The 22,798-nt window shown below is 45.0% G+C and overlaps 1 protein-coding gene across 1 annotated transcript in view; it reads left to right on the forward strand.

Annotated features, from left to right (window-relative positions):
* TANC1 (tetratricopeptide repeat, ankyrin repeat and coiled-coil containing 1) overlaps positions 1 to 22,798 on the forward strand; it is a 157,153-nt gene that overhangs the window by 70,599 nt on the left and 63,756 nt on the right. Inside the window, 3 exon segments of the mRNA XM_014552424.2 lie at positions 7,509 to 7,613; positions 18,531 to 18,661; positions 19,716 to 19,902. Coding sequence (XP_014407910.2) covers positions 7,509 to 7,613; positions 18,531 to 18,661; positions 19,716 to 19,902 — 423 coding nt within the window.

Here is a 22,798-nt window from a genome sequence, read left to right on the forward strand (position 1 = left end):
ATTAACAAAGTCAGGAATTTAACCCTCATGAAAGTCCGTTTCTAACCCCAAGTGCAATCATGAGCGTAGTGGTGGGGTTGGTTGCCGATGAGGGTGGCTAGCTGACCGGTTTGGACTTGCGGGGGGCCTTAGCTCTCACATGTGGCCCTTTGATTCAAAGCTAGTTGACTACTCCTGGAGTCTGTACTGCAGGTGAAGACAACTTATTGTCCTTAGGCAGGAGATTAAAGCCGAGGGACATATATTATGTCGCACTGTTTGTTGAGGTGTTTTGAAATAAAATTCAGACAATGTGATCAAGACCCTTGTTCCCGCAACTGAGAGCCTCCAGGAGAGTGCTGTCACATCCTGTCACTCTGTGCCTGGCATGCAGTGGATGTGTGACAGATACTTGTTGAGTAAATAAATGGGGTGAATGAATGCTTTTATACCTAGAAAGTTAGTTGCAGTACAGGGACAGCCTGGCAGACACACTGCAATGGGGGAGAGTGGGAATAGTACTCGGGGTACTTGGTTGACCTAGGAATTTATTGTACTCAGGGTGCTATAAATATGCACACTGCAAACTGAGACTTGCAGATCATTGTCAACATTTATTTTGATGATGCTTTATTGAAAGGAGCAGGGCTCCAGTTTGACGTGCTGTTTCCTTCTAGAGTTAAGTTAATGCCGTGACAGCAGTGCACGTTCAAATCGCATAGTGCCTGTGCGTCGCATAGGTGAATATAAGCTGACCACCCTCTTCAGTGCCCTCCTAAAAAAATCAGGTATTTGAAATAAGAGAAAGGAGGCTTAATGAGAGTAATGTCAGGTAACTTTTGTGTTTCAGTCACCATCAGCAGTTTATCCATTTCTGTCCTCTTGCCTTCTGTGTTTACTTCCCTAGAATTACAGTCTGAATTCCCCAGCCCTCACCTCACTTGGGGCTGACAGCAGTAATAACTCAGATTGCACTGACTTGTTGCCCACCTCTCCTCACACCAGGCCCTAATAAAACTGTTTCTTGAAGTTTCAGGATGTCCCTCTGGAAGCACGTCATGTGCTCCTGACCAGGGAACCTCCTGCTGCTGGGCAGCGGGGTCTTCCCGCCCGGACCCCTGCCCACTGCAGCTCCCAGGACCCATGTGTCATTCCCTGGGGCTGAGCCCTCGCAAGTAGCATTTCAGGTTTTTATTTGCAGCCTCTCCCTTGATTCTAGGGGAAATGCAAGTGATGGACGACACTCTGAGCTTGGAATTGCCCTTCCCTTGGGCGGAGGCTTTCTGAGTCCGTTCATTGTTGGTTGTATGGCTCCTTCTTCCTCAAAGTGAATCCTCCCAAGAGGCTCTCGCCCCCGTGGATAGGCACGTGGTTGGTCCCGCAGAGTGCAGGGTTCCCTCCATCCTGTACACTTGGTTAGGCTGAGTCTCCCCCTTTCTCAGTCCAGAGTGAATGTCTTGTCCTCCCGACAACACTTCTTTTTGGGGTATGGGAAGGAGAGGGGCCAGATTTTGAAAGCTGTCTGTAGGCGTCATGCTCTTTAAAAACCCAAGGCTGTGATCTGATAGGGCACCACAGCTTACCATTTCTTACTGACTGTTTAATGACATTGCTTTAGTGGTAAGGGTTCCCCGCTTTCCCTCCCCATCCCAGGAATCCTCTTCCTCATGCTTTTTATCTTTCTCATCTTGCTGTGAACAGTTCCCAGGGTGAAATAAAAACCCAGACCAGATTAAATACGGGCACCTTTACTGTGAAAGTTCAAAATGCTAAAAAAAAAAAAAAAAAACCCACAAAAACCCCAAAATAAAAACCTAAAATGATTGATAACACAAGAGTCCATTTTCATAGTCTCTATATGTTGTGAAAAATGTAAGATCTACTTTAAATGCAATAAGTAGCCTCAGGTGTTCTGCGTCCCAAATATTGCTTTCATATATATAATTATTTTTAACTGAAACACTCAGAAATGAAAAGTAACCCCTGCCTTTCTCTCTTTTGCTGCCTGGAGATAAACCCAGATTGGTTTATTTCTGCCATCCCTTTTTAGAAAATACTCCTTATATGGCCGTTTCTAAACAGCAAAATAGTCAGCTGTGTGATTAAAATGTCAAAAGGAGTAGGAAAACTGGCCCCTGGGAGAATTGTATTTGGAGACTTAAGTAAAGGCAGAGAGGGAGGGGGAGAAGGCTGTGCTCCAGGTTGTGGACCTGCGGGGTTGAGGGCTGTCCCCCAACCCCCCGCCGCCCCGCTCACACAGCCCTTCTGTACAGCGGAGGGAGCTGGCAGGACCACTTCTGTGCAAGCTGCTCACCAAGTACTTGTTTAACCTCCTTGGGGCACATTTTGTGTTTCTCTTCATCCTAAGACCCCTCTACCTTTAGACTCGAGAGCCCCCTTCCCCTGTATCACCGGGCAGAGAATGGGAGCCAGGGAAGCTGGGGGAATAGGGATGAGGAAAGGGATTGAGAGTTGCTATGAACTGGGTGTAATTTATGATGAAAAACAGTCCCCATTTATCTTAAACCTTCTAAACTGGGCTCGTTGGTGCCCCACCCACAGCCCTAGACCCTGCCCAGACCCTGAGAGAAGGGTGGTCTTCCTTAGAGGCCCAGCCCACGCTGGCCTGTGCTCTGCATACTTGACACCCTTGATACGGGGGTATGGCCCTGGGTCCCAGCCACACACAGCAGAGTCTGCATTTTAACAAGACCCCCCAGGGGCTCCTTATGCTCAGTTAAGCTTGAGAAGTGCTTTATCCCAGCGCCTCGGGGATTCCCCCAGGAGTGATGGAGAGGTGAGGTAGTCTGACAGGGAAACACACTGGCTTCTGGATGAGCCCATTTTCAAGCTTTGTTTTTAAGAGCCTCTTGCCTCAAACAGTAGTCAGCAGACCGTGCTTTCTCGGTGACTGTTACTGCAGTGTGATTCTGGTTAATCTGGGGGCCTAGCCTGAGAGCACTTGGCTCACATAACGGGGGGAAGGTGTTTCACTTTGAGGCAGCTTGTGCTTGGGAATGCCGAGCGTTTCCCTTTAAACAAACAGCGGGGTACAGGAGGGTGCTGGGCACTAGTTCCCCCTGAGTTAAGGGGGTGTTAGGGGGATGGAGTTTTCAGTTTTGATCTCTGTTGATGAAGAATTTAGCCACTTCATTTAGAGGAGTTTTTCATTTCAGTGGCATAGAACTCAGTGTTGTTGTGGTTTAACAGAAGGCAGGTGAGTGTCAGGTCAGTGATTACAATGGTTCCTAACCGGTGTGGCCCCCAGTGGTCCCGTCCTGCGGTCAGCATGGTCAGCTGACCACGTCGCGGACCCTGACTGCTGCTTGCTCTAGAACCCCTGGGGAAGTGGAAACCGTAGCCCTTCTCGCTCTGGAGGGTGTACCTCCTGTCTCCTCTCATTCCTCAGGTTCCTGTCTGAACCTGTTCTGGTTGCTTTCTTTTAGGGTAGGCTCTTCCCTGTCTGATGACCCTAGTTTGTAAGTACAAGGTGCTATAAAAAGCTGATTGGAAGGGGTGTGTGCACGTGCGGCAGCGTGATTGGTCAGGAATCCGCCGTGTCTCTTGCCCCCAGCTCTGATGACTTATAGGTCTTTCCTCCCGGGGAGGAATCCTCTCCTCTCTTCCTGCCTGGCGTGGAGCTTGCTGTCGCATTGTCACAGCTGGGGGTGGAGGGTGTGCAGGGATGCATCTGGGGTCCAGCAGTCTGCACGTAGAATTTTTCTTACTCCGAGTTTTTCAGTGTTGCAGCCAAGGGTTTAGCTCTTGAATCTCCATGGTCTTGGAATTTAGCCTTTCCAGGGGAAAACTCTGCTTCCAGGATGAAGGAGGGAATGCTTCCTGGCTCGGGAAGGGGTTCTGGAGGTCTTAGTCTCCCTTCAGTAGGTGTTCAGCCTCACCACGCCCCCGCCCTCCCAGGTGGCTGATGTCTGCAGGGCCGAGCCTCCCTCCCCCACTCCTTCCCACTCTTCTTGCCCTACTCTTTTCTGCTCTCTCAGTCCAGCTCTTTGGCAGTTTGTTTCCACTTTCAGAAGTTTGGTTTCTTGCCTGTGGTTGTCTTCTCGCCCCACAGGTCTCTCTTAAATCCCTTTATTGCGGCTTTAATGGTGTTTTGAAAGGGAGTGAGGGCAAATGAGCGTTCATCTGCTGTATCTCATGGAATGTGCCCAAAGATTCTCTATCGAGCGATTGGAGGGAGAAAGAATAAAATCTCTGTAGTTATAAATTTATCCAGTTTTACAGCATTTGAGATTCAGCTGTTTGTGAAAAGCAATTTAAATAAAAGGATCATGTTGGAAGGCAGTGGTTTATATTCACTTCAGAATATTTCAGCTCCTAGTAAGAGGGGAGATCAGAGACCAGTAAGTATGAATAAAAGATTGGCTGAATGTATAGCCAAGGCCTGTGGACAATTGAGTGATGGAAGTCCCACTGCCCTGGCCTTTCCTAGGATTGCCATTTAATCTAGATTTCCTAGTTTTACAAGTGCTGGGTGGTACTTCAGTGCATGGGCTTCAAACCTGTACAGACCACAAAACTGAATTCCTGCTTTACCATGTGTGCGCCATAAGCAAATTGTTGAACTGATTTGAGCCTCAGTTTCCTGACCTGAAAATGGGGGCAGGGTGAGAAATAGTACTTTTCTCCCAAAGTTTATTAGGATGGAATGAATTAATGTATGTAAGTGCTTAGCCTCATGTGACCACTGAATATGGTTTTATTTACTTTGTTTTATTCTGGGTCTCCTTTGGTTTCTAGCCTCACTGTTCACTGCGCCAGGCACTGTGCTGAACCTGGGAACCAGAGCAGCCTGGTCTCTGCTCTCACAGGCTTTCCTCTTAGAGCTGAAGCCCCCCTCATTCATCTTTTGGCTCTGGGATGTCTGAGATCTGAGTTGGAGAGGGAGGGGGGCCACATTTGAACCTAGGTCTGCCCAACTCCAGAAGCTCTCCTCTTGGCACCATCACCCCCAGTGCTGAGTGTTCTTGCAGTGAGTGGCCAGCCTCTGAGCAGAGCACAGTTACAGACGGTGGTGGGGCGCAGTGCTCTGGTGACGTTGGGGTTCAGGGTTTCAGCCGTTGCTAGCAACCATTGTACATCCATGTGAAATAGCCCACATTTTAAGAGTGTTTAATATTGGAGGACATACGGGGTAGGTAGATTGGGAGCCTGGAAGTAGATCTCTTTAGATTTGCCGTACTGTACCCTGAAGAGTTAAGGTAGGTGGGAACTTGCAGTTACTTCTTGAGTAGTGTGTGGTGGGGGCAGTTTGAATCACTGGACAACAGGAGTAGAAGGCTTTAGCTCCTGTGAGTTCTTTAAATGGAGGAGAACAGGATGATGGAGAAAAGGTACCCTTGATGGATCTCTTACCACAGGGGGTAGGTTGGGAACTAGGAGTGTAGAAAGGTTCTCAGATTCATCCTGCGTCCATTTCTGTCTGCCCTGTCGGGGCCCTCGTCCTGCTTGCTGCCTCCTTCCCAGCAGGTAATCTTTGTTGCCCCTCTCTCCCAAGTCTTTTCCTCTGTGCGTGTTTACATACGCATAAGTCTGTGTTTTTGATAAAATCTGAAGCATATTTTGTATACTGTTGTATAGTTAATATTTTCCACATACATTTTCCCTCTCTCCCCAATAACCATTCCAGTTTAACCTTTTAAAAAATTCCCTTTCTGACAGGGTTAAATAAATTATGGAAGACAGCCATATGGTTCAGTGGTACATTAGCCATTTTAAAACCGTGATTTCTAAAGTTTGAAATAATACCCCTATTTGTCAAGCACTAGAAGCTGCTTTGACAATGTAGCCTCTTTTAAAATGTGGCACATCATAACTGGCTGGGAGTTGGATCATTTTTATAGTAGTGTACATGCTCTTGCAGTAAACCTTTAGATGGCAGCATCTCTCACCATAAAGCATATTCAGAGTGGAATTTCTCAGATACATAAGATGTTTGACACAGAAGAATACTCAGAATTGCCTGACTCCCCTCTCCCGGGTGCGGTGAGGGTGATGGAGCTGAGGCCCCAGAGGGGCGGGGCTGTGGCCCAGGGAGCCAGAGGGGGACCTGTGGACCCCTGGCTAGCCCTCTTCCACCAGCCTTTCTCTTATGGATGGGAAATGTTTCCTGTCTCTGTGGCCTTGTGAACAGCACACTTTAACTATAAGGCAACCAAGGAAAATGAGTTGAGTGGATGATTCTGTACCAGAATGTCATGGGATGTTTGAAAGGAGCAGACAGAATAGACAGTCTTTTTTTTTTTTTTTAAAGCAGCTTTATTTAGATACAAATCACACACCATACAGTGCACTCAGTTGACGTGTACACTACAGCAGTTTTTAGTATATTCACAGGGTTTTGCAACCATCACCACAGCCTAACTTTAGACCATTTTTATCACTGCAGACCCCATAGCCATCACCCCACAAGCCTGCACATCCCCAGTCCCTGGCAACTATTCATACATTATTTCTATAAATTCGCCTGTTCTGGACATTCTATATGAGTGGAATCGTATATACATGGTCTGTGGGGACTGGCTTCTTTCACTTAGCAAAATGCTTTCAGGGCTTTGTCCATGTTACAGCATGAATAGTTCTTTATTCATTTTTATTGTCCAGTGATATTCCATTGTATGAATGTACCATATTTTGTTATCAGTTGATGGACAGTTGGCTATTATGAATAATGCTACTAAGAGCATTCATGTACAAATTTTTGCCTGAACATACATTGACATAGAAGTGGGTTTGTTGGGCCATATGCTAACACTGTGTGTTTAACCATCTGAGGAACCGCTGAGCTGTTCTCCAAAGTGGCTGCACCTGCGCATTGCCACCAGCTCTATGTGAGGGGTCCATTCAGTCTGTTTTAGAATCCCAGATTTTCTGATGATGAGCTGGGGTTGAGAGGGAGGTGAGAGAGAGGGCTGTCAGCTCTCTTGTGTCCCCAGCTCACATCCTGAACTGGCCTCTCTGAAGGCAGCTATATCAGCTGCCAAGAAAGCAGCCGTCTCTCTGCCCCCACGCCATCCCCCTGCGTCACCAGCCTGATAAAACGTCTGCGTTCCATGGCCGCTCCGAGCGAGGTTGATGTTACCGTCTGGCTGCTGGTAACTCTTGCCTCCTGGCTTTGGACATACCAGGCAACCCAATTGTCTCTTCCCAGTTAGAGAAAAATTCCAAATAAAACAGCCTTCACCACAAGCTGTCCGGGTCTGGACATGTCAAAATCACTTACGTGACATACACCAAAGACAGCTGTAGAGACGGCACGGCAGAATAGCAGCTTTTGTTTTTGTCGGAGTTTACATTCTCGAAGCTGAGCTTGGACCCCTTTCTCCTTTGGCAGCCCAGACTGGATGTTCCCGCGTCTGGACTAAAATGACCGTGTGTGTATTCAAGGGAGGGGAAGGGGCCGGCTCTTCCTTTAGGCATCTCTGGGTCCTGGTGAGGACACTCACTGTAAATTCTGAAGCTTTGTTTGCAGCTGGAAAAAATTAGCCACACTTAGATCTTTCCCACCGCAGGTCCTGTCAGGAAGCCCAAGTATGTGGAAAGCCCCAGAGTGCCTGGAGACGCAGTCATAATCCCGTTCCGAGACGTGCCCAAGCCAGCAGAGCCCAGTGAGAATGGTAAGAGTATGTTTTCAACAATTTCCCCCGCTAAAGATTTTACATCATGACACTCCACTGCTGAGTGACCCTTGAGTGCCTCTTGCGGGAATGCTTTGCTAAACTGAATGTATCTGGGAGGTGGTTTTCCTCGGGCAGTTACAGAGATCTGTTTAACAAATGTAAATTCTTGGGCTTATGTACACAGAGTAGGAATAGATGAGTGGGTGCATATGCATTGTTTAAGGTTGAGATTTATTTCCTGTCCATTTTGACCTCCCTGGTTTGGGGGTATATGAAAAGCCAGCCAGTGGACTTCTTACAGGACATTCTGTTTTGTTTTTTAGTACTCTATCGTTTTAGAATATTCAACAACAGGCTTTGGCTGAAAAGCTGAAACTTTAGCTGAAACTTTAACTAGCTTTCTTAAAAGCCTATGGTAGCTTTGGAGAGCTGTTTATTTTTTTAACATCAGAAGTTTTTCTTCAGAAAATGTTGAAGTAGGGGCTACAAAAATCCAAATTGATTGAAACCTTTTTATAAAGACATTTTATATTTTGCTTTTCCCCCCATATCTGGAAATATGTGTAACAGACATTACAAATTATAACATTTCATAGATGTATCAGTAGTTTTAATTTTTTTTCTTTTTCAGTCTTATTAGGTAGAATTATTACAGTTTGACTGCACATATACATTATATTGCATATAAATACATATATACAATATAGTGCACTTTTTTTAGTTTACATATATGTACTGATTGTTGAATAGTTCTTAATTTTTTTTTAATCAATTCAAGGTTATACCTGTTTGTTCCCTTCTGGGATGGGGGTGTCCCCAACTCGCAACTCTCAGGTCTTTATGTGTTTCAAATTTACATCCTATTTTCCTGCAGAAACATGTGGTTAAGAATCCTGGCATGTGTAGAGAAGCCTATGGACACAAGTGTGTGTAGTAAGGCTGAAAGAGACAACTCATCCACATTTCCACCTTGGAATATCTGGCACCCACCTCTCCCTAATTGTGGGTGGATAGGGGTATAGCTTCTACCACTGTGTGTGCATTTCATGTTTCTGCTGGTGCATAGTGGGGCATGGGTACGAAGTAGGACATGGGAATGTGGAGTGGGGTGATGGTGGTGAAAATAAAGCTAAAAATGAGCTGAGTGGAAGGATTGTCAGAAGATGAAAATCAAGAAGAGGTGTTTGGCATGGGTGGGGGCAAGGGGACCAGGAGCCGGGCCTCCTGGGCAGGGGAGAGGTGCCATTGCCTGCTTCTTGGCATGAGAATTTCCACCCTTTTCCCTTCTGTCCATGCACCCAGCCGTTGGGTTTAGGTCAGAGGTTCACAGTAGGGTTTGTGCTGAGGAGGGGCAGGGCGCCGGGTGTGTGGTGGTGCAGAGGGGAGGGTCTGCTGTGCTGTCTGGTTAGGACAGCCTACGTACATGATGGTCCCCCTCGTTGTGAATTCATGGGTGTAGGGTGTCTGGGTGTCGCTCTGTTCTCTCATTTCTATTCTGGGTGTCAAAAAGAAAAGGAAAACCTGTTGCTCTGAAGTGAGTATCGAAAATCAAATTTACTGAGCTGTCTGCTCATCAGAGTAAGCCTGCCACCCTTAACCCTCATACCGACCCACCAAAGCCTGTGAAGTCTTGGGCTGTTACGTACCTGGCATTTGGCTGGTGTAGACTCCACTATGTGACCCCTTCCTGTGTGACAGGGAGTACTGTTGAGGTCCTGTCTGGAGTGTAGAGCACTCCATGGGTAAGAATGGAGAGAAATTAAGGATTTTTATTGGGCAAAGAAAAGAGGTTGTAAATAGTTCCCACTGTCAACATTTCTGCCCTTGCCCAAGGCGGAATTGGCTGTGTTTCCTGAAGGGAGGAGGATTTCTTATGCTTGGCTGCCAGCTGAGCTAAATTCAAGTACAGTGATTGATGTCGCTGGCATAGCCTGCAGTTTGCAGGTGCACCTTCTCCTGAGACCCTCACTCCCAGATTCAGCACCATTAGTCTCCAGGGACTGAAATTATGACATATCTGGGCTGCAAATACAGACCAGGAGTTTCCAGAAGTTTCACCAGAATTAAAAAACAGGGTACATTTCCCCTTTTTTAGGTATCTGGGAAAGGGCCTAGTTCATGTGTGTGGACACATGATCTTTCATAGAGAGCTGTGATGCTGGTGGAAACCCGAGCAAAGTTACCTGTTGGTTGATGAGGAGCTGGTTGCCTAACAAAATTCAACTTGGCGATTAGTAAAGGATAGTGTATTTAGTAATCTCCAGGGAATCCTTTAAATTTCATTGGAGTTAATTAAGTTTGCCATATTAAAATATAAATTTTACGTCTAGGTCATTGAATCTAAAAGAGAGGCTGGAGCAAACTGAAACTAATTAAGTCTGAGTATTAGCCCAAGTATGTACAGATGCATCATGCACTAAATCCTAACTTCCAGGGCTTTATCACAGTGTTTTCACTTAGGTTTTAATTTAAATTTTGGACTTATACTTTCCATATTTCCTTTGGACATTTTTTCAAAAAGTCTAAGACACTTTTCTGAATACTGTCAATTATAGCATTTCAGTATCCGCCAGACTAGGAAACTATTGAAAACAGCCCCTCATGAAATGCTTTTGAAATTTCCCATAGACTCGTGAAGTATCAAATTATTCCTAGATGTTTGAAATACCCTTCCCAGACTAAGCTGCCTCGCTTGATGGTCATGTAGCTCCATAAATTCTGGACTCTGAGCTCTCTGAAATTTAAATCAAAGTAAAACAAAACCAATGAGCACTTTGAATTTATCCATTAATGTATAAGCAGTTGTATTTGTGTGATTTGCATGTTTTAGCCATGTGAGAGGTGGGTTATATGGTGTGGGCAGATGAACATTTTTACTGTAGGCAAAGAACCTGTTTCTTAAAGTTTACATTAACTTGGAACATCTTTATGGAAGGCCATTCTACTTTATTCGGTATTTTTAAATATTTTGGAAAGACTGCATTTTCTACTCTGACAAAAAAGAGTGACTTAATGAGGTCCGCAAACAAAATACATTTCCCCTTTTCCTGTCAAGTGATCCTAATAAGCTGTGTGTCATATGAAGTAAGTTCTTCACAAATATGCCTCCTTTCGCTAAACCAACATACTTTTTAAGGGGAAGAGGTTACTTACCCACAATCCCTCTGCCTTAAGGGAAAATAAAAAGCCAGATAAATTAGGGAGAATTATTAAATGATAATAGGGTTCACAGGTATGTTTCTTTGAATTAGGGGCAACCATAATCCATTTAGGTTTGCTTCAGTCTATCATTAGCTACTTGAGCAAGCTTTGATAGGGTGGGTGAGAAAGTTTTAGTCCTATGAGTCATTGCTCGGTGAAGATCAATCTCAAAATATGATGAAACTGTTTCCTAACCATCTAGTTAGCAAGTAAAACTAACACATATGAAACAGCAGAATAATTAAATGCAAAACTGTCTTATTAGGAGGAGTGAGTCTTTTGTTAGATATATGTTTGAGTAAATATTAGCCCCTTACGTTTTTGATTACTATTTCAGACATTCAAAAAGATGTAGAGAATGAAAAAGTACAAAAAATATGGTACCTGTCTACCCACTACTCAGTTTAAGAAATAAAACATTACTGTTTCCTTCTGATCACATTTCTCTTCCTTTCCCAAGAGGTAACCTTGCTTACCTGCTCATTTAATTTTCAGCTTCTTAGAGTAGTGATGCATCATTTGACCAATGGTTGAATAAGGTTTTGGTTAGATCAAAGTACAGAGAGGGGACATACATGGTGTGTGTGCGCAGGTGGAGAGACGAGAGGTAGAGTGGCCATTCATTCTGCACTTCCTTGAATAAATGCTAAATTCTTATTCTGTGAAAAGCACTGTGTTGGCTGCCATTTAAGATGGGTTGTCAAGCATAATAGGTCCTTTTTTCTTAGAGCCTTAGAGTCTGCTGGGATTAAAGACTTGCATATGCAGAGTAACTATAATATGGGGGAGTAGTGTTGACTAATCCAAGCTGTGTGACAAATTGGGTGCAAAGGGAGGTGCTGTGCTGGGAAAGACTTGCTTGGAGCTATGCCTTAAGATTCACCTGTCAACAAAGTGTAGGGTACAGTGGGGCAGGAAGGAGACTAGAATCAAGGGGAATGGCTAGAAAGTGATTTCAGTAGCTAAGTGAGAGAATAAGATCTCAAGTTAGAACAGGATCAGGAAAGAAGTGATGAATAGGAAGATTTTTGAGGAGTTGCAAGGACCTGGAAGCCGGAAGAGACAAGGACAATGACTTCACAGTTTTGAGACTAAAAAGGCCTAGCCAGAAGAGAGGGAGCCGTCCGTTTTGGTTTGAGTTCAGCTTCAGGCATGTTGACTTTGAGGTTTTGGAACTTCTAGGCAAAGGTGTCTAGTGAACAGTTGGGAAATCACACTGGGGCTTAAGAAAGAGCTCAGGAGGTAAACTGGGCAGCCTTTGCTTAGACGGAACATGATGAGACCAGGCGCATTGGACTAGGGAAAGGTCACCGAGAGGAAAGAACTGAAAAACTTTGGTATTTTATTCTTGATCTGTGAATAAGCTGGAAAAAAACACCAGCAAAATGGTGGAAGAACCCACAAAACCACACAGTATCCATTTCCCCTGAGTGTCTAATGTGACGACAGTGGCCACTTTCTTCCTGGGAGGACAGAGTATTTGCAAGGTCAAAAATACATAGGAAAATAAAAGGAGATGGGCTTTTTTTTTTTTTTTTTTTTTAAGTTACTGTGCCTAGCAGGGCTGTTTGAGGAGACTTGTGAAGGTAAATGAGTTTAAGTTGTAGGTACATGATAAGGAAATGAAATTGGTGAAGGTAAACCACCTATCTTTTACCCCCAAGGAGCTGAGCAAGTAATGAGAGGAGATCAGTTAGTAGGGTGGAGGGGTGTGTGTGTGTGAATATGGCTTTATTTAATATTTTTAAGAAAAGGGAGAATTTAGTGCAGGTGAAGACTTAAAGGTTCTACAAGTGTGGGTCATGGATTTCTAGGCGTCTTCAGGACCCTCAAGGGGTCTGTGAGGTCAAAACTCTTCTCATAATAACACTGAGTTATTTCTGTTTCTCTTGCCTTGACATTTGCAGTGATGGTGTAAAAGCAGCTGTTGGTAAAACTTCTGATGCCTTCGTGCACGTCAGAGGAAGGGCACCAGCTATTCTAGGGCTACACATGGGTTTGTTTTTTTTTTAACCACTGCACACTTCCATCAGAAGTAATACTTCACTGAAGAAAGTCCTTGACGAAACACTAAAAATAATGAATGTTGTTCAGTCTTGACCCTTGAATTTCCATCTTTCTAATACTCTGTGTGAGGAAGTGGGAGGTCCACATAAAGCACTTCTGCTCTGTGCTGAAGTGTCATGGTTGTCTCCAGGAGAAGCAACTGTGTGATGGTTTGAATTGCAAGCTGAACTAGCCATTTTTTTTTTTAATGGAACACCATTTTTACTTGAAAGAACGACTAACAAATCATGGTTACTCAGAATTGGGTATTTGACACATTTTCTCAAAAAGGAACACAAATGATCACGTCACTTCAATTAAAAAAAAAAACAAACCTGACAGGGATTAGTTGCCAATGACAAAATTTGACCTTTTGAATGAAAATTAGGGGAATTTGCATCTGTCACAATGAGCTTGACAGCTTCCCAGGACTTTTCTATAGAGATCTGTGGTGATATTAATGAATGTGGTATTTTGATGTTGTCTAATAAAATGTGTCAACACTGGCAAGATCTACAAAACCCATATTTTCCAAATGACCCCTATGCATGATGTTATAAACCCTTGCATGGGTGAAAATCCATTTGAAGCATAAAACAGACCATTGGATTTTACTGTAACAGAGTACAGAAAGTTCACTGATACAGATTCAGAGTCAACACTGGAACTAGCCTTTAAGAAATTGCTGCTTGTCAGGTTTTAGGGAGGTATCAGAGTATCTGTAATTAACTGAGAAGGTTCCTCCCTTTCCCCACTACACAGCTCTCGGAAGCCACAATCCTTCCCATGTTTCAACCCAAGAATGCATATCATAACAACCCGTATCACAACAACCCGTATCACAACAGATTGAATGCAGAAGTAGACATCAGAATCCAACCATCTTCTATTAAATCAGATGCTAAAAAGAATTCCCAAAGTTGTAAAACAGTGTCATTCTTAAGTAACTTTTAAATTGAAAATATGCCTTTTTAAGTTAAAAATGTTACTTGTTAATGCAATTTTTATTAACTTAAAATGGGTTAACATCGATTTTTAAATTACTGGTTTTAATTTCTAACATAAGTAACCATAGATATAACCCACATAAACCAAAGCTCTTTGGAATCCTCGATTTTTAACAGTGAGCTCTGAGATCAAAAAGTCTGAGAACCACTGGCTTAGAGGAAGGAAAAGGAGAGAGGGAGAAAATTAAAATAGATGAGAGAATTGAGCCAGAATCTAATGGCTATCTATACTTGAGGATGAGGGCTTAGAGATAAGTGGCAGTATGATTGAAGAGAAAAGGGCTAATTCAGGAAACATTTTGAAAGAGGACATGGTAAGATATGGTGACAGTTTCAGTATAGGGTGCATGAGAGGAAAAGCTTAAAGATAACTTGTATAATAGCTATGTGTTTGTATTACAGACCTGGAAACTGATTATTGACAGAACTAGATCAGGTTCATGGATGGATGCTCATTTATAAATACTGTTTTTGGAGATTCAAGGAGGAGGGGTTGGCGATGGCTCAGGAGAAGGAGTAACCAGAAAGAGGCAGGAAGTGTTTGTGGAACAGAAAGCAAGGAAGGCAAGAGGCTTAGCAAGAAGCCGGTCATGGGCACGTAGAGGCAGAGGACGGGGTTTAACGTCAAGCAAGGCTGTGTCTCATTTGAAAGACTTGATTCAGAGGTACTGTCTTGGAAGCTGATAAGTCAGTGGTTCAAGGTCGTATGCTAGTGAACAGCCAGACATCAGCAACACTGCCCAGGGCTCCGCTGAGTGTGAGGATGGTGAGAGTGGAGAAGAGGCTCCTCTCGATGGCGCACCCTTTGGTAATCCCCAGGGACGCTGGGTTCTAATGAAGTCTGGCTTTAAGAGGAGGGGATGATTAGATGGGAGATGAAAGCAGTGAGCATGGGCCAACTTGAAGCAGTTTGATAATCAGAAAAATGAGGAAATTGGTTGTCTTGAAGGAATAGTGAGTTCAGAAACAGTTAAGGCAAGAAAATTCCAAACAGAAAACTTTTTTTTTTAAGGTAAGAGAAATAGATGCACACTGAGTATAGATAGGAAGCCATGAAAACAGAAAATAGTAAGAAAATGGGTACTTGGTGTTAGAGTTGGTAGGAAAAATGACCAACTTTGATACAGCATCTTAAAGATGTTTTGCTCATATGGTGTTTCTCACATGTGTTTTGAGCTTCATAACCTGTAAGAAGTGGGTTATGGCCACTTCCCTGATGAGGAAATTGAGGTTTAGAGAGGCTCAAGCAGTAAGGGGTCCAGGACAGCTTTAGTGGAGAGAAGTTCTTGCCTCTGAGACTGTAGGGGGAGGGGTTGAGGGGTGGTTATAAAGGGCTCAGATAGGTTTGATGTCAGGAGGGCGGTCACTGGGGAACCAGTCCCCTTGTGGACTGAACCTGCATGTTGGCGGCCCAGATGTGATCCAACAGGTGTGAATAGTTAAAAAAGAGCCAGGTGGGGAGTGATGGAAGAAACTCCCTTTGCCTTTCTCAGCGTGATTATTCCACTAGTGGTGTGGTAGCCAGGCTTCCCCAAGAACATGATTGGGAGGAATAGCACTCTCTCCACTTGCCTGATGGATTCCTAGGGAGGGCGAGGCCAGTTAATTCTCTCAGCTCCAAGTATAGCCATCATGAATTCTTTCACTCTTTAAATCTATGAGATGTAAAGCATTGCTGAGAGATGAGGCCTTTCTCTCCAGCCCTTATCCCACTGGTATGGGGTAAGGTGCACCCATTATTGATGAGTGATGTAATATTAACTACACGAATGAAAATAGCCTCTCCAGTTAGAGTGTCCCATTGAATTTTGGTTTGGGAGTCATTTTGGAATACGAATTATTGGCTCAAGGAAAATCCTGCCTGACTATTCAGATCTCAGTATTTGGTAATTGACTGCAGAAGGAGAAGTGCGTTTTCATTTCATAGTCGAAGTATCAGTGTGAGTTCATTGCCAACTCACCTCCCCCCAGATGGCACCGTCACACCGCACCCAGGGGTCCTTCTGCCAGAACGAAGAGTTCAGTGAGAGAATGCTCTGTGTGTTAGGGAAGGAAAGGTGCGGACAGCTTGAAGTGGATTAAGAAATTCATACTGAAGGGGACTTCTGAGGACAAAGTCACTAGGATGACATTTCAGTAAAAAGAATAATCTGAAAAGACAGTTGGGAAGCCTTTGGAAGAAAGAAAATTGCAGTGGCTTAATGGATGCACAAACCGGAATGAAGAACACCTGTTCATTCATCCTGAACCTGGGTAGAGTTTTGGAGCTCTGGTAGAAACAAAGTCCAGGTTGAATAGTTAAGAGAGCAAGTTAATGATGAACTTGGGTGTCTCTTGTCTATTCAGACATGAGGCCTGGAATGTCCACTGCTCCCCAGCTTGTCTGAGGACAGGAGGTTTGGATGACAAGTTGTCTTTGGAGATGTGTGTATATATATCTCATAGGTACACAACACATGTATGTATCTTTTAACGAGAACCTTGACAATCTGGGGTGTCTGTCTGCAGCTGCAGTGGGGATTCTGCTGCTCCCACCCCGCAGGAACTGCACGGAGTGAGCCCCCAGTGAGCGGGGTGCGGTGGCCTCGTTTGCCGTCAGGGTGAATTCTGTGGCGGCCCACCCTGTGCAGCTGCTCTCTCTGCCTCCACAGCAGCTGCCAACTGGGAGTCGTTCCTGGCTCTTTCCCCAGAGCGTTTCAGGTTGGACCAGAAGCTAGACATTCTGGGGCAAGTCACAATTGGGTAGCCGGGTAGAGATTGTTTCGAAAGGAAGGGAGGTGTGGAATGGGGAAGCGGCTGAGTTCTGGCCCCTCACCCACTTGTTCCCCTTTCCAGCTGCATCCTGTTCTCTCCCTCCGGTCCAGCTGCCACCTAAGATAAAGTCACTGCCCTGCCTGAGCCTTGGGGCAAGGGAGGGCGAGACTGATCCTGTTCTGCATTGGTTCAGCCCTTGGGTGTGCCTGGGTTGTACTGATTTGTTTTGGGTCCTGCCTTCCTTTCCCCAATGCCCATGTACCTTAAGAAACCAGATGTGGTTGGAGATCTCTGGTGGGAAGGGACCTTCTGTAGAGTGGCTTTGAGGGTGTGGTTGACACGCCCTGGGGTGGCTTCCTTACCCCAGTCACTGGCTTGGGGCTGCTGCTCCTCCATGTTATGAGTTTAACTCAGATGATCAGAAAGAGCAAGGCTTAACCTCTTAACCCAGAACAATGGAGCCTTGATTATTTTAGCTCTGCAGTTTTCTAGAGCAACCAAAAAACAACCAGCCTGGAAACAGCCCTTCTTCTCACCCTAAACCTTGGGAGCTTTGGAGAGCGAGCAAGGGGTAGAGTGCTTCTCCTTCCTTGAGGACACAGCCGGCCTCGTTTCCCTTGTCGCTGCCCTCCTGGAGCCTGACCTAGCAGAACTGATAATGTGGGTGAGGATAATACAGGTGGTCTTCTCAGCTCTGCTTACTTTGACTTTTGCAGCTGCTTAGAAAAGGCAAAGTTAGCGTTGAACGTTGATGGTGGTATTGCAGCTCCAAGGTAATACCGTGAATTTGTTCTTTCCTCATTTTATTTTTCTATGACCTCTTATCTATTATCTGCAGATTTCCACATCCAGGGAAAATGGTTTATGAATGTGTGGATCTGGGTACCTGGACAATTAACAAGAAACATTAAGATGAATGATTGTGTTACAGGTTGCATACTGTTAAGTTCTAACTTCATAGGCATGGTTTGCTTTATACATCATTTTCATTCCCTGATAAATGCCGACTTAAAACTGTTAGAATGAATAATGTGAATATCATTTTGTCAACCATAGTTAAGTTCCCACAGGCTTTGGATACAAGGTTAACCTATAGCTCAACATTTAAATCAAATCCAACAATAAAATTCTTGAGTGCAAGGAGCAAGATGACCAGCCTTAGAGAGACTAGAGGAAGGAACAGCTTCCAGACATGCCCTGTGACCTTCAGGTGAAATGTGCTTCCAGCATTAACCTGGAGTGTGCTGAGAACACAACCGATTTTTCTATGCCTCCTCATGGACAGAAGGGTATACTACTGGGTCCAGTCTCTTGGGACACGTTTCATTGGGACTTAAGGTCTTTGTTTCAGTGTGGACCCCTGATGATTGACCCTTGGGTTGGAATTCTGGTTTTGACTTTTATTCCTGTAGGGCATGCACTGCAAGTTTCCACCGAAGTAGTCATGCCCCTGTCTTGTTTCGTGAGAGCTCGGATTTCACATTTCCCCCAGCGTATAAGTAGCCAGCATGCCACTTGGGTTTTACTTTATTTTAACCTCCTGTAGGCATTGGACACACTGTGCTCTTTAAGAGTAAGGTGAAGGTTGGCCTTTTTCTACCTTTGGTGTCTGAAGTATATTTTGCATGACATGGAAAAATTGCTATCAGATAATGACACTGTTCTTCTGATTCAGGTCAACTGTTTCACCCTTTGCACTTGGAGTTTCTCTTTTACTGTTTTCTTAACCTGTCACAGCCTCTTAATTAGAATGTATTGCTGGAGGACAGGCGGCATTGTCAAACTTTATGCGTTTTTATAAAAATACACAAAAGCACCAGGCGAGCAGCTGTAATGCCAGCTCTTCCAGATGCGGTACTGAAATTCCCCAGAGGGGCGTCTTCATTGTTTTCTTTCTTTGTTCCAGAAGCAAAGGCCGATAATGAACCGAGCTGTTCGCCGGCCGCTCAAGAACTGTTGACAAGGCTGGGATTTTTACTGGGCGAAGGGATCCCAAGTGCCACACACATAACCATTGAAGAAAAAAATGAGACCATGGTAATGCCCGAGGAAGGCACTGTGCCATTCCTGCTCAGAGGACCAGTGAAGGCGTAGCCGTCTCCCCCTGCCTCCCTGGGTTGGGTGGGGAGGTCATTGTTCAGGCCAAATATATCTGGGCCGTCGTGTATTGAAATTTATTTCAACAGTTGGTTCGTGGGTTTTTGTGGTGGGGAGGTGGGGAGAAGCAGAACTTAGGAAAATGTCCACATTAACCTTCCGGAGAGGAGCAGCTCACTGGATTAAAGTGGCTGCAACAATTCCTTAGTAACGACATGACTTTTATCTTTATAGCACCATTCTTCTCATCTGGCTGCTTTGGTATATGCTTTCCTGTGCTTTTTTTTTTATCAGTTGAGATTTTGGAGGGTCAGTGGGGTGAGGAAAATATTTATAGGAAATGAGCAGACACAGAATAAAATGAGATCAAATGGATCATCTGCTAAGAGCACTCCCTGCCTAGGGAGCAGCGGCCTGGCCTGCCCCTGCATCCCACCATCCCTCTGAGATGCACAGGGGATGTGTGAATAACAGCGAGGGGCTGGAGCCCCTGCCCCTCCCCCCAGGTCTCTGCGGGAGTGTCCTGTGCTGATTGAGATCGCAGTGGCCACCCGTCTCCTTCCCCTGATCGCAGAGCCCATAAATCTCCAGGAATTGAATCAGGTGGCAGTGCTTGTGAAACATGACAAAAACAGAGTTCCCAGATTTTCCATACAGAGGTCAAAGAACCCATTTGTCTTCTGCAGACTTGAAATGAAAGGAAGTCTGCCTGTTTGCTATTTCTGTTGTACAAATACGCATTCCCACTCAATTATGTCTAAGACTACCCTTTTAAGAAAAAAGGAAGATCACAGTGGGAGGGGACAAGAACAAGATTTCTCTTTTAAAATTTGGAAGATGGTGTATATATTAAGCTCCCTAGATTTAAAAAAGAAAAAAACAGTTTTTCATGTTCCCGTTTTTAGTTTCATTGTTTTAGCGTCAAAATACAAAGGGAGGTGTAGCCACGTCCTGTGAGAAGCCACACTAACTCCTCCTTGCATTCGTCTTGCAGTGCACAGCTCTGAGCCAAGGCATCAGCCCTTGCTCCACACTAACAAGCAGCACCGCATCTCCCAGCACCGATAGCCCCTGCTCCACCTTGAACAGCTGTGTCAGCAAGACGGCAGCCAACAAAAGTCCCTGTGAGACCATTAGCAGCCCTGGTTCCACCCTGGAGAGCAAGGACAGTGGAATTATAGGTAAGAAGCTCACTGCTCGGGAAGGTCATGGCTCCATGCACTTCATCCAGAGCGCTCACCAGGCCCTTCTCAAGAGGGCGTTAGCGTGGTGGGTGAAGGTCAGCCGCGCCGGGGCCCTGGCCTCTGCAGACAGCGCCGGCTCCATGGACAGCTGAGAGCATGAAGCATTCTTTGGCTTTTACATTCCTTGGTGTTTATCTTATAGCACGGGGCTCATTGGGTAAAGAAAATTTCCAGATCAGGCCTGGCCCCTGAAGTTGCAAAAGCCTTCCCTGCTCACTGAGTAATTCCATTTGATGGGAGTGAGGCCTGGATAGGACACACAGTAGGGTGGCGAAAGCCCTGTGTGTTGAGACACCTTCCCCGCCCAGTCTCAAGGTCACTGGTTTTCCCACTTATTTACAGGTGTTCTTTCGTTTCTTATAATGGCATCTGACCACTGTTCGGAGGCCAGGATTTTCTAAGGAAACCATACCTACGCAGTGTTGTTGTGCTGAGTGTCTTCTGGGGATGCAGGGTACCCCTGACTCTAAGGCTGCTTGGCTGGGTGACTTGAGCAATATTGAATTGAGTTCTTTGCATACTTCTTTCCTTCTCAAAGGAAGTCAGAAGCAAGGATTTTGTATATGTATAACAAACATGATGCCGTACATCAGAAATTAACACAACGTTGTAAAGTGACTATACTTCAATAAAAAAAATAGCATTCTAAATTAAAATAATACATTTAAATTTTAAAAAGTAAGGATTCTGATTAGTTCAGTAGTTTCTGATTAGAATCAACCAGGGAATTGAAGAGCCCTTGTTTTTACATCCTGCCCTGGACAGAGTGTGTTTGGGTTTCTGCAGGTGGGCCTGGGTGCCTGTGTGTCTCAGCCTGCAGCCTGGTGCCTTTCAGGTCACTCGCTCAGCCTCCCGTGCGCTGAGACCCGGCCGCACTCTAACACGGGTGCTGTCCTGCACAGCTCAGCTCCTCCCCGTGGCTGAGTGACGCACCTGTGTTTGAGGGATATTTTATGTTTTCTTACGGACTGAGCCCCACTCCCGTCCACATTAATAGGTAACCAAGTGCAGTGACGTCAGAGCTCTTTATTTTCTTTTGTAATGTGCAGTTTCCTTCAAGTGTCATTTGACAATCCAAGCTGCAGGTTCATCCAGTTTGTGTTTTGGAGATTATCACAGAAGAGCTGTGAGGTTTCTGGGACTGGGTTGCGGGCTCCCTGGTGTGGCCGCCCCACAGCTTTGTGAGGGTCCCTCTGCCTGAGGAAAGGCCTCTTCCCTGAGTTCTTACTTGGATCAGGATCTTCAGTGGGGTTTTGTTTCATTTGTGTCATATTTGTCTTACTGAGATACAAGTAGCCCACCATAATATTCTCCCATTTAAACCATCGAGTGGTTTGTGTTGTATTCAGAGTTGTGCAGTCATCACCACCATCTGATTTCAGAACAGTTTTGCCACCCCAAGAAGAAACCCTGTACCCATGAGCAGTCACGATTTATTTCCCCCCACACCCTAGCCTGACTCAACTGGCCGTCTGCTTTCTGTCCCTGTAGATCAGCTCATTCTGGACATTTCATATGAATGGTGGGTTGAGGTTTTGTAGCAGATTTGAATTCTTTTTGCTTGGCTTCAAGCCCGTGCAGTGAGCTTACTCTGCTAATTTCCCATTCTCGCCTCTCTCTACCTTTCCACCTGCTGTTTCTCCTAACAGATTTTCCCCAGTGTTACTTCTGTTTTCATGCCCATCCCTCTCTGAGCCGTCCACCACTGAGAGATCTCTGGCATCAATTCTGTGATAGCCAGTTGACTTTCTTTGTAGCCTTCTTAGCTCTTCTGAAATGTCCTCTCCTCCACAGAGTCTGTCTGTCTTCAAGAAGCTGGCCTGGGCTACACATTTTTTTGGATAGCCTTTTCCTTTTCATTCTGTGTTCTGGCATTGCCTGCCTCTGATTACAACCAAGCCAGTTTCTTGTTTTAATAGAAACCTTTTCAATGACAGAAAAGTACCCTCATTCATTCATTCATTAGTTCGTTCTTACTCTGTCTCTTTCTCTTACTGAGAGTTGGTGCTGCAATTTTAAAAGTGTTCTAAAGAGGGAAAAGAAATTTTCTGGTTTGTCAATGAATGACTGAGCTGCAGGAATATTGAGGTTATTAATTAGTACCTGACTGAATACAGTCCCAGCCGAGCCCAGGCTGGTTAGTCCCCCATTACATGCTCTCTCCATAGTGTCTCAATATTTTCTTTTAACTTATTCTTGTTATATTATTTACTTTTGTCTCCATGTGGTTGGGGCAGGGTGGGTCTCATCTACATTCCTCTATCTCCTGGGCTCCTACAAAGGAAAGAGAACTGTTGCTATTACGAGTTGCACTAAAGGAGGCAATGGTTTAGACGGTTTCTGAAAAAACCATGTGGGATTCCCATTCCAAGTTGGCATAGTCAAAATTTTTAATGTCACCTGTGTTTTAAGTTGTGTCTTGCTAAAGTCAAATGACATATTTCATGTTACTGAGGCTGCCCTTCATTCCTTGGCTCAAGTCAACATGTTCTCGACGCAGCTGAATGTGAAAAATGATAACAATTGAGGAGGAAGTGGTTCGAAAGTCCCTCTTTCAGGGAAGACCACCCTCCCACACCCCTTGCTTCATGAGATGGTGCTTCATGCCTAGTTAGCACATCTCCTGCAGGGAGCGAGGACTGTAGGTGGCTGGAAAGGGCACAGTGTGCTGGTGACAGTGTTCGTCTGTTCTCTCTCCTTCAGTGACCTGCAGAATTAGAACGTGTTGCCAAGGAACACATTGGAGGTGTGGTAGGGAGGAGAAGGGGAAAAAGCAGGCATTTCCTCCCCAGGCAGACTGTAGCCACAGCTCTTTGAAGAGGCGGGCATGGTG

This window comes from Camelus ferus, chromosome 5, assembly GCF_009834535.1.
Source record: "Camelus ferus isolate YT-003-E chromosome 5, BCGSAC_Cfer_1.0, whole genome shotgun sequence".
NCBI lineage: Eukaryota > Metazoa > Chordata > Mammalia > Artiodactyla > Camelidae > Camelus > Camelus ferus.